General features: G+C 42.3%; 1 protein-coding gene across 1 annotated transcript; it reads left to right on the top strand.

Annotated features, from left to right (window-relative positions):
* Positions 1–949: 949 nt before the first annotated feature.
* On the top strand, positions 950–8052 carry LOC134618183 (kinesin-like protein KIF1B). The gene is made up of 9 exons (XM_065469613.1): positions 950–972; positions 2363–2488; positions 2595–2713; positions 2880–2977; positions 3437–3545; positions 3664–3730; positions 6218–6410; positions 6585–6703; positions 6803–8052. Exons 2-4 carry the CDS (start codon positions 2375–2377, stop codon positions 2971–2973), a joined length of 327 nt encoding a protein of 108 aa, XP_065325685.1. The 5' UTR covers positions 950–972; positions 2363–2374; the 3' UTR covers positions 2974–2977; positions 3437–3545; positions 3664–3730; positions 6218–6410; positions 6585–6703; positions 6803–8052.
* Positions 8053–11051: the final 2999 nt, after the last annotated feature.

Genomic DNA, 11051 nt, shown 5'->3' with positions numbered 1-11051 from the left:
TGAATCAAAGCACCCCCAAAGATTTCTTACTTCTTTTTTTTTTTTTTTTGACAATATTTGCTGTTTGTGTGACACACTACTAAAAATATAAAAAGCATACAGTACTTGGTTGAGACGGAACATTTGAACAACAAAAGTATAGAGAACCCCTCCCCCCTCCCAAAATGGTTTGTTCCAGCTCGCCCCCACTCTGGCTCTAGGGTCGTTGCTGCCACAGCGATGGTAGCTGAGACGCAGCGGAGCGGAGGTGGATTGGCTGGATTAAAACAGGACATATTAGCAGCATTTAACCTTCAGTTACTCTTTATGTAGTTAGGTAGGAGTCGTGTTTCTTTTTAGCTGAAAAACCTTACACCCAGGTAACCTGCAGTGCTGAAAACGTGTTTTCCAATGATGTTTGCTACCCTACAATCCGTCCTACTCTGTAGTAAATTCTGCGACATTTGACCGTCCTGTTGCTCCCACTGAAATGTATACAGCCTATTTAAAATCTAAAACTTAAAATTGTCCGTAGCCTGCCGTTGTTACCACTGTCCTGTTTGAAATGGATACTAACTAGCTAACTGACTGAATGCCCATTAACCTTATAACTCCTGTTGTGTGTGTGTGTGTTTGTGTACAGAGAGACAGCCAGGTTCATAATGGATATAAGGAAGGCTTTTTCAAAAACAGGAGCCACATTCAGGTAAAAGTGTAAGAACAAATGATCCATCAATAAAGGATAATGTTGGATCAGTGTTTCAATATTTTATATCTTTTATTAGATGTTCATGTGGTTTGGTTATTTGCCTTTTGGTTGAAAGTACACTGAGAGAGGACTTTTCGTTAGTGATCTTAATAATTTTTTTTTTCACATGAATGTAATTTTTTCATCTAATTGAATACAATCTATTTGTGTATGATTGTCAGTCCAAAGAGGGAGAGAGGAAAGAGGGGAACGTGAGGAGAAAGTACAAGGTGAGGAAGAACCAGGTAAGAAAACAGACAGGGAACAGTGACAGGCAAAAGAGAAACTATGAAACTGACGAAGAGAAAAAACCTGATTTTACTCATACAGTCTGGAAGTTGTGTCCTCCCTATATTAAAGCTGCTATCTGCAAAACAAACTGGGTTGAAACATTTTTGACCCTCTTTAACAACATTCCAACATAACATTATCATTGATTGGGGAGATTAAAATGAATGATATATTTTTATGTGGTTCAGCCACAACTCTACTAAAACCTCAGCCAGTAATAGGTAGGCCAACTTTTGGACTGTCCAGTTGTGTGTATGACTGCCGCATACAGACCCCCTTATCAGTGTTTCTCAAACTTTTTACAGTGCACACCACCTGAGAAAAATGTCAAGCTCTCCCAAGTACCACTATGAAAGCATGAAACTCATAAATCTTACAACACAAAATTAGTATTATTAAATTAGTATCTGCAGTAAAGATTTTTTCATACATTGTATACATTCTACCACAGGCAAAGTTGCCTCCATTTTTATAGTACTTGTTGACCACCTCCACCTCCTCTCTCTCTATCTGAACTGTCAGTGGACCTGGTCTGGACCTCCCGAAGTCCACAACCAGTTCCTTGGTCTTTGAAGTGTTGAGTTGCAGGTGGTTTGTGTGACTCCATGTAACAAAGTTTCTCACAAGACTCCTGTACTCCTCTTCCTGGTCATCCTAGATGAGGGGTAGGCAACTCCAGGCCTCGAGTGCCGGTGTCCTGGAGGTTTTAGATGTGTCCGTGATCCATCACAGCTGATTTAAAGGGCTAAATGGCTCCTCAGCATTTCTTGAAGTTCTCCAGAGGCCTGGTAATGAACTAATCATTTGATTCAGGTGTGTTAACCCAGGGTGTGATCTAAAACCTGCAGGACACTGGCACTCGAGGCCTGGAGTTGCCTACCCCTGTCCTAGATACACCCCATGATGACTGTGTCGTCCACAAACATCTGAGATTCAGAGTTGTAGCAGACATCAGAGGTGTACAGGGTGGAGAGAAGAGGGGACAGCACAGTTCCCTGTGGTGCTCCTGTGCTGCTGACCACAGTGTCAGACGTGACGTCCTTCAGCTTGACGTACTGTGGTCTGTCAGTGAGGTAGTTGGTTTTTAATAGTATTCATTTATTTCTCCTCTGACTTTGGCCTGGGTCTTGCGGTTCCAGTGAAAGGAAATCTTAACGCTTCAGGTTACCAAGACGTTTTGGACCAGTCTGTGCTTAAAACACTGTGAGAACAGTTTAGGGAGGGTGTTTTTCCCTTCCAACACGACTGTGACCTAATGCACAAACATGGTCCATAAAGACATGATTGAATGTGTCTGGCATAGAAGCAGAGTGGCTTGCTTTGAGCCCTGATCTTAACTCCTAGATCACCATTGTGATGAACCAGAATGAACCCCTCAGTTTCTTGCACCGTCACAATGAGGCTTTTTCCACCGAGCCTCTGAAAAACACTGGCAAAGGAGCTCCTCTGGGCTTTTACCACGTCCAGAATGTGAGTGCACACACACACATCTGCACCTACACACACACTAACTGTGCTTCAACGATTTTATTCTAACTCAGTTTGTCAAACCCTTTATTTTTATCTGTTGGAGCAGATTTCTGTCGAAGTTACAGAGTCTTTTATTGAGAACATCAAGAGCAAGCCCGTCGTGTTTGAAGTGTTCAGCCACTACCAGCAGCACCCGCTGCACCTCCATGGCCAGGACGTGAACAGGTTGGTGGGGGTCAAACAGCAGATCCAGTCATGCAGTGATAATTCATATTTAATGCAGCAGATTTTGTTAGAAATGTGTAAACGATTGTATTCTAATCACATTGGCTAATTTTATATGCATATATAAATAAAAGGTATTTTTATTAAGTCAACATTCCTCCAACAGCATCCAGGAAATACTATCCTATTCCCATCCGTTGCTTAGAAACTGTCCTGAGGAGACAGCTTCAGGATCAATGACATGTCATTCACACCAATGAAGACGTGAGTAGAGCAGTTTTCAAGTGTAATAACATTCCTTTCGATCATATTGAGTATAGACGAATGCAACTGTGAGCTTTAGCGATTAGCCCGTTTCAACAGGACCGTGATCCTGATGTGTGAGACAGCAAGGTGCTGCCACTGGTGTTGTAATCTGTGATTTAGTTCCTCCTAATATTTCAGTTTGCTTCCAGTATCTATCCTCTGTGATTACTGGCTCTATAGACAGATTTAATAGAAGTGTGTGAGCTTCTATTGTGTGAGCTACTGGCTCAGTATAAAGGGTCAGTAGTGTTTTCACGTCACCTATCCATCCTCCATTCAGTCACCCAAAGCATGTAGTAAATACTCCTCACTTTTATTCATCTTCTCTTCAATTCAGAAAATTTTCAGCTTGATAACATTGAGCTTCTGTGTGTGTGTGTGTGTGTGTGTGTGTGTGTGTGTGTGTGTGTGTGTCAGTTCCAGCCACCAAGTTGAACACCATCACCAAATCCAACCTGGGTCAGTGTGTCAGCAAGTACGACCTGCTGGTCTGGTTTGAGATCAGCGAGTTGGAGCCCACTGGAGAGTGAGTATCCACCTGGAGTGTTATATTCACGCACAAGCTTTAAAGGAACCATAAAAATGATCTCCATGAAGAATATTATAAGTTGGGATGCTGTGTCTCCTCCTCCCTCCATGCACAGGTGCATTCCAGCCATCGTGGATCACAGTGGAGGCCTGCCCTGCCATGGTACCTACCTGCTGCACCAGGTACAGGATTGGTGCACATGTTGTTTTCTTATTAAAATGGCCTGTATTTGTATAGCACTTTACTAGTCCCTAAGGACCCCAAAGCGCTTTACACATCCAGTTCACATTCACGCACTGGTGATGGCAAGCTACAGCCCCCCTGGGGTGCACTGACAGAGGCGAGGCTGCCGGACACTGGCGCCACCGGGCCCTCTGACCACAACCAGTAGTCAGACAAGGGTGAAGTGTCTTGCCCAAGGATACAACTACCGAGACTGTCCGGGCCGGGGCTCGAACCGGTTTACAAGGCGAACTCCCAACTCTTGAGCCACGATCGCCCGCTTACTCACACAGTGGTAACTGCTTCCTTTGTACACAGTTTAATATCTTCTTTTAAAGCGTAATGTTGCTCTAGCTGTGCTCACTGTGATCCTGAGCTCCTGTTATGTTTGCTGCAGGATCAAGGGTGACCCTCATCCACGAGAAGGGCAGCGAGATATTTTCAGTCTGGAAAGATGAATCTGTCGGGCTTTAGGCTGCTTCTCACTTTAAGCAGTTCATGCTGTAGCTGTAGCTGATGGACCAAAAAATTGCATTTCATATTTTAGACATTCAGCTGCTGACTCTGAAGCCAACAGGGCTCTTGAGTGTGGATGATTGTGTTGGTACTGGATGCTGTGATCAAACAGCTGTTCTGATCTGTCTTCATTCATGCCTGTCGATATTAAGCCTCCTAAGCTCCAAAAAAGCAATATTTGGAGGCAACACCCTTTTTACTACTTTTCTGTATTTGTTTGTGATTGTGTGACACTGAACCACAGTGCTATGTATATCCTCTGTAACACTCAGACGTTTCCAGATCAATGTTTTCCCCCTCAGCTGTTTCTCACTATAGAGTCTTACCTCAGGAACAATGAGGCCAATGAGGCACCAGCAGAGCATATCTGGCTCTCAGTCTGTGGCTGATAGTGCCCCCTGCTGTTAATAACAGGAACAGTGTAACCTTGTATAGAGCTCATAGTGATGGTCTTAAGATTGCTGCTGCAAGGCAGTCATTTGTATCCATGTGTGCTGTATATATTCTGAGCATATGCAGTTATGTGAGCTCTCAGGTTTTATGTTTTAGGACATAATTAAAAATAAATCAGGTCCTTAGTAGGTCTTAATATGAGGTAAATGCAACCTCAGATGAACAACACATAACACGTTATACCACGTCATTATTTATTTAACAAACACTCAGCCGAAATTCAGATGTTTAAAAAACTAAGTACATCCAAGACTATTTCCATAATTAGTTAAGAGGGTCAGTATTAGCCAAGTGCTAATCAAATGCACTAGATCAGCGGTCCCCAACCCCCGGGCCTCGGACCGGTACCGGTCCGTGAGTCGTTTGGTACCGGGCCGCAAGAGTTGAGGCTCAGGTGTGAAATGTATGGTTTTCAGGGTTTTTATCAGTTTTCAGCGTTATTTTGTTATCGTTTTTATCGTTAACTCGGTTTTCCTGGGTCTTTTCACGTGTGTTATGAATAAATCGTGATGATTATTTGGGCTTTTTTTGCTGCCAAAGAACCTGCAAAGTGTCTAGGTCACTGAGTGAGCCATGAAGTACTCTAGAGTCAAATGAGATCATCGTTGGGTCAGTGACTCCAGAGCGCAGCAGCAAAGCAACAACAGAGTGATGCTGCAGTGGCTCAAAGTTGAGACTTCAACATGATTGAACGTTAAGAAAGCTGTGAATGAATAAATATCTGCAAACTTCAATGAACCAAAGAAACATTGTAAAGACAAATGGGCCACAAATCCGTCCACACTGCTGTGAAACACTAATAAAAAACGATTACCTCAAGTTTTTGCTGCTAAAGTTGGTTCCATCAGCTGCTGAATCACAGGTACTCACAGGTCACATGTACTTGGTTATAGTCATTTGTGCATTTTGGGTTGTTTTAAATAAATAATGATGTGTTGTAATAATCTAGATCCAGAACCTTAGACTGCTTTTTCACGTGTCTGTAAATGAATTTCTCTCTTATCATTGTCCCGATTGGTGTCGGCTGACACTTGACACTCTGTGGCTCCTGATTTATCTGTTGTCAAGGTCTCACCTCAGTGCGATTCCTCACGTTTTGTCATGATTCAAGGATGAATGTGAACACCGCTTCAGTCACTGTGTTCACTTCCTGATATGTCAGAACTCTGCTCACGTCACTCACTTTTTTTTTTAGCAACATGACACACTGCTGTAAACAGACACCCTGTAATGTTAGCACCAAGTAGGACTTCATAAAAAATAATGCTGTTAAACTAACTTTTCCTCTTTCTGTCTATACTCGTATACTCTATACTCGACACTCATGTTCTCTAGTTCAAGCAGAAATGATGTGGATCGATTCAAATTCCTGAACCTGGATGATTTCAGCTGGAAACAAACCAACTCTGCTTCTTCCTCAGAAAAACAAGCACTCTCTTAAAAAAAAAAAATAAATGAATCAAATCTCTTCTTTTCAGATCTGTTGTGTCCAAGAAGGGTTTTCTAAGCTTCGTGGAGCCTCGCTCTAACTCATAGGTGAAGCATTTTGTGGTTGTTCGCCGGCCCTACGTCTTCATCTACAACAGCGACAAGGACCCCGTGGAGCGAGGCGCCGTCAACCTCTCCACAGCACAGGTGGAATACAGCAAAGACCAGCAGGCCATGCTTAAGGTTTGAGGCAGGATAGAGAAAGGCTCGATGTAACACGTTTGTTTTTAATGAGATTCATTCAAATGGTTTTGGTGCACGTTGGCCAATTTTGGACACATTGAATGATGAAATGGCAAATGGACTGGGATTTATCATTTGAATGAACATGAATATAATGTGATGTTTTCTTTTCAGATGCCCAACACATTTGCAGTGTACACAAAACATCGAGGCATCCTCCTGCAGGCCAACAATGAGAAAGACATGAACGAATGGCTGTACGCTTTTAGTCCTCTGCTAGCAGGAAGGATAAGGTACACACACACGCTCCTCTCACACCACAGTCAAACGTGCAGCTTCTGCACCCTTCAAAAACATTCCCTTCTCCTCACAACATAAAACTCTCCCCGCAGATCTAAGCTGGCGAGGCGGCGCAGCGGCCTGACGAAGAACTGAGCGGGCGGAGCGGTTCCACTGTCGTCCACGTCATACGTAGATCCTCCTCAATCTGTGTACATACGCCGCCTCTAAACCCCCAATAGTGCCAGTGTCAGTTAGTGAGTCAGTAAAATACTCATGCATTTGTGTTAACATTAAAACTGCAGACTAACTAGAGACAAACAAGCGAGGATCGCTTCATATCTCAGCAGTTTAAAAAAACAAACAATGACCAATTGTTCCTGCAGGAGTAGATTTGGGCCCCTTTTTGCTTTTTCATCCCAAGGAATATAAACAAGGTTACAAGGAGATGAGGAGGAGGAGGACTAGGAGGATGAAAACGAACTAAGGAGAAAACTTGATTTGTACATCGGGTGTGTTCTGGGATCAGTGTGTTAGTTAACCCTCATTTAACACATTCCTCTCTGCTCCTCTAGCTTGCTCTATCTCACTGAGAATCAGAAGCCTTGACATTTACTGCTATTAACTTTACACTCTTGTTGTCAAGACGCAAAGAAAACACAGTGAAAAGGTTAGAAGGACGTAAGGAAAAAAGAATGAAGGTGCAATGTTTCTTTAGTTTTTTTGCTTTGACGGCAGTGGTTAGCCAGCAAAGCTGCTTTTAAATGGCCCGCAGGACAGATTACGATGTAGTCCCATGACTCCCCTCGCTGTCACACCAGCGTCGGCTGAAATCTCTGAAGTGAAGTACTCGTGTTCAGCTGTCTGTTACATATAGATAAAAAATAAAGCTCTGACGTGACCTCGGGTCAGCCAGCCTGACAGTCAGAGAAACAGAAACGTGCTGGATTGTGGATCTCTGAGCTGCACATCAAAGATGCACCTATGCACAGATCAAGTCTCAAAAGTGCAATGTACCTCATATACATGTTGATGCGAAGCGCTGCCAGAGCAAACGTTTCCACTTCATTTGCAGAGGTGTTTTTATTTTGGATTGTGTATTTATTGTTTGCAATGTATATGTATTTGTTTGCAGCTCTTTGCACATATTAATAAAAGGTTGAACTAACTGATCAGATAAAGTCTGTGCGGTTTAGTTGTTCCACTCATATTAAACCAAATGAAAGGAAAAGGAGACCTAACATGTAACCCCTGCACCTCCACTGAGGAGGTGAGTTACATTAGTGCTTCCTCTTTATTAGAAAGTGGTTTGAGTGAATTAGAAGTCTGTTGTTTTTTTGGAGGAGATCTACTCATTAGTCATGCTAGGCATCCATCTGAACTCTATCAAAATAAAGGTGTATTTTAACTCATTTTAATTTTTTAATATCAGAGATATAGGACTATACAAAGTAGCTGGTGACATCTAAAACGACAGCAGACTTATTGTGTCTTTCTTCACCTCATCACTTTTTTCTGTGTTTGTTTTTCTGTTGATGCCTTTCAAACAAAACTAGCCGTGATATTTCCCACCTTCCCCCTCTGAAATTTAATATCAGTTAACCCCAGATGTGTCATGCAGATATCCTAATTCTGTGTATGGTAATCTTGCACCATTGAACTGTTAGTGAATGAGGCAACAATAAAAGTGGGAAACGTGCATTAGCAGATGAAGTGCTGCCTGCTTATTTCCTGCTTTATGTGAGCTTCTGCTGTAGTTTATTATGTGCTTTTAGTCCCAAGAAACCAGCCTTTTACTGTGGCGCACAATAAGATCTTCTGATGTTTGGTGTCATCTTCCTGTGATCTCCTGTGAACAGGTGGATTAATTCACTTCAAGTTTATGTATGTAGAACCAAATCACAGCAGGGGCTGAACACTGTAAAGACTCTAGAATAATTATGGAGGCACAACATTTAAAGCTCCAGTCCTTCTATCCCACATACCTAAAAGTTAGTTATATGATAAATAGCCCCGTGTTTGTTTACTTGATTTGTAAAATGCAAAGTGGTGACTTTTTCTTTTCAACTACGTCCTCGTATGGAGACATGTTTCTTTTTAATGGCATAAAACAAGTCATTGTTTACAAAAATGTACATTTTATTGGGCAGAATGAGGTAAACAGTGAAGAAAAGTATGAGAAAACAGAGCATAGGATCTCCGGAGACTGTGGCAACTAGAATTATTGTATACATGTGTGTGTATTAAGGACTGACACAGACAAAGAACTAATCATACAATGAAGCAATGTCATTTTAAAATGTTTATTTATAAACAGGATAAAACCATTCAAGTATTGAGTCATGAATAAAACAGCACCCTCTGATCTGCTAATTGGGAAACAGAGGATGTCAGTGTGTTTTTCAGTGCTAGTCCAAATTGAGTGAGAGGACTTTACATTTGAATAGATTCGATTACAAGTTATATTTGGCTTTAATTGAATGCAGTTCAGTTTGATTTAAATCAAGCCAATTCACAACATATAAACTTGAAATATATGGTAAGATAAAGGTTGTGCAATAATACAGAGAAAGCCCCAACAATCAAATGATCCCCTATGAGCAAGCACTTGGCAACAGTGGGAAGGAAAAACTCCATTTTCGGCAGAACCAGGCTCAGGGAGGGCGGCCATCTGCCTCCACCGGTTGGGGGTGGGGTAAGAAAATGAAACTAAACTATAGGAAGACAAATAGGAAAGATGTTCATGATATATATGAAACTTTCTGCTAGCCCTGACTAAAATATTGTTTTTGACAGGAAAGTATTGTTTCATTCATCCATTTAGAGACAATCTGAACCATTTAAGGTGAAGGATTAAGCCTCAACCTAACCCGATTTAGTACTTTGACTTGCAAAGTACTTTTCAACTCTAATAATTGCTAAGAGTATATTTCTTATCATCTATTGGTCATCTGACCTGAGAAACTTCAGTTAACATTATAACACAGAAGTGATTGTCTGATCAGAAACTGTTTATTCCACCAGGTGGACAGCAGGAATAAGACAAACCAGATACTAAGAAATAAATTATACAATAAAATATTCTCAATATGCTAAAATTCCCACCGAGACTAGATAAGATTATTCTAAAACTGGTCAAAATACAATTCTCTTCGTGCACAAAAATCCCACCCAGTCCCACAACCCAGGACGAATATTCCTTGTGTGTTCTTGAGCTGGACAGAAATTCCTCTTGCTGAGCGGGGTCCAGGCCAGCCTCGTGCCAGGCAGACGAGGAGCCTCCTGTCCCAGTCTCGTCCGTCCACTGGGCCCATCACATCCCAGCCCAGTTAGCATTCTGCACTGGAGTCCGTCGCTCGATACCACCGCGGCTCCCCTCACGTCATCACCTGTAAGTAAAAACAAATAGGAGCCAGAACCATCATCCCGGAAGCTGCCCTGGCTTATAGCCATGGCGACCCTCTCCCAACACGGCTGCACCCACTGAACAACAGTGAGACACTACTCACAAATGCAGGCAGTGCTATACATCTGATTTAATCAGATTACAAACAGAAAATGGGATGATCCGTCACAAACTTCGACAATTTACTGTTTTTAATCCGCACAGTGATTTTGGTTTGTGCTGATATCTTTGGAAAAAGGTTTCTTGACTGACAAGTTGGGATCTAACATCACAAACTGACATCTGGTAACACGATGTACCAAATGAAAATGGGTCTCTGTAGATGTCATCGTTCCCTTGCCCTCTTTTGCTGGCCTGCTTCTTTCTCTCTCTCCTCTTTCGGTGTATGCCTGTGTTGTTGTCCGTGTGCTTGTCTTTTTTAGGGGATGCTCCTCCACCTTCCTGTCCCTCGGTCACTTGTCAACAATCAGCTGATTACTCGCCTGTTCCTCATGAGGTCTTCACGCTGGCTTCTAAACAACCAGATCATTGCATTACCAAGGTATCATGCCACAGTCATGTCACATTTTCCATCAGTTCTTGCCTTTGCTCACTCTCTGTTTCTGTGCAGACGTTTCAACGTTACGGCTCTCCGCAACCTTCTGTGACAGTGTCTGAGTGTGCCTTCAGACAACCTTCACTACCTCTGCCCCGTCTCCTGGAGCCCACAGTGTTTATCCTGTATTCATAACTATCTGCAAATAAACCTCTAAACCTTTACCACAGTGTGTCATCATCATTCTGTTGTTTTCATAACAGTACACTGTAGAAATATTGGACTGTGTATTAGGTATTGAGGTCATAGTGAATGTAGTTTATTAGTGTGTGTCGTAGTATGATTTTGTTGTTGATAGGATCAATTTTTTTGGGGGGGGGATAACCAACACTGGTTACCCCAGGCTGCACTTTTTTTGCCC

Source organism: Pelmatolapia mariae, linkage group LG20, assembly GCF_036321145.2.
Source record: "Pelmatolapia mariae isolate MD_Pm_ZW linkage group LG20, Pm_UMD_F_2, whole genome shotgun sequence".
Taxonomy (NCBI): domain Eukaryota; kingdom Metazoa; phylum Chordata; class Actinopteri; order Cichliformes; family Cichlidae; genus Pelmatolapia; species Pelmatolapia mariae.
This window is presented reverse-complemented; position numbering and strand designations above follow the sequence as displayed.

Excerpts from the sequence above, each read along its gene's own strand:
- LOC134618183 (XM_065469613.1), top strand. The coding sequence starts at position 2,375 with ATGAACCAGAATGAACCCCTCAGTTTCTTGCACCGTCACAATGAGGCT. Across the intron at positions 2,489-2,594 it reads GCTTTTACCACGTCCAGAAT|ATTTCTGTCGAAGTTACAGA; the intron begins GTGAGTGCACAC and ends CTGTTGGAGCAG. Across the intron at positions 2,714-2,879 it reads CATGGCCAGGACGTGAACAG|CATCCAGGAAATACTATCCT; the intron begins GTTGGTGGGGGT and ends TTCCTCCAACAG.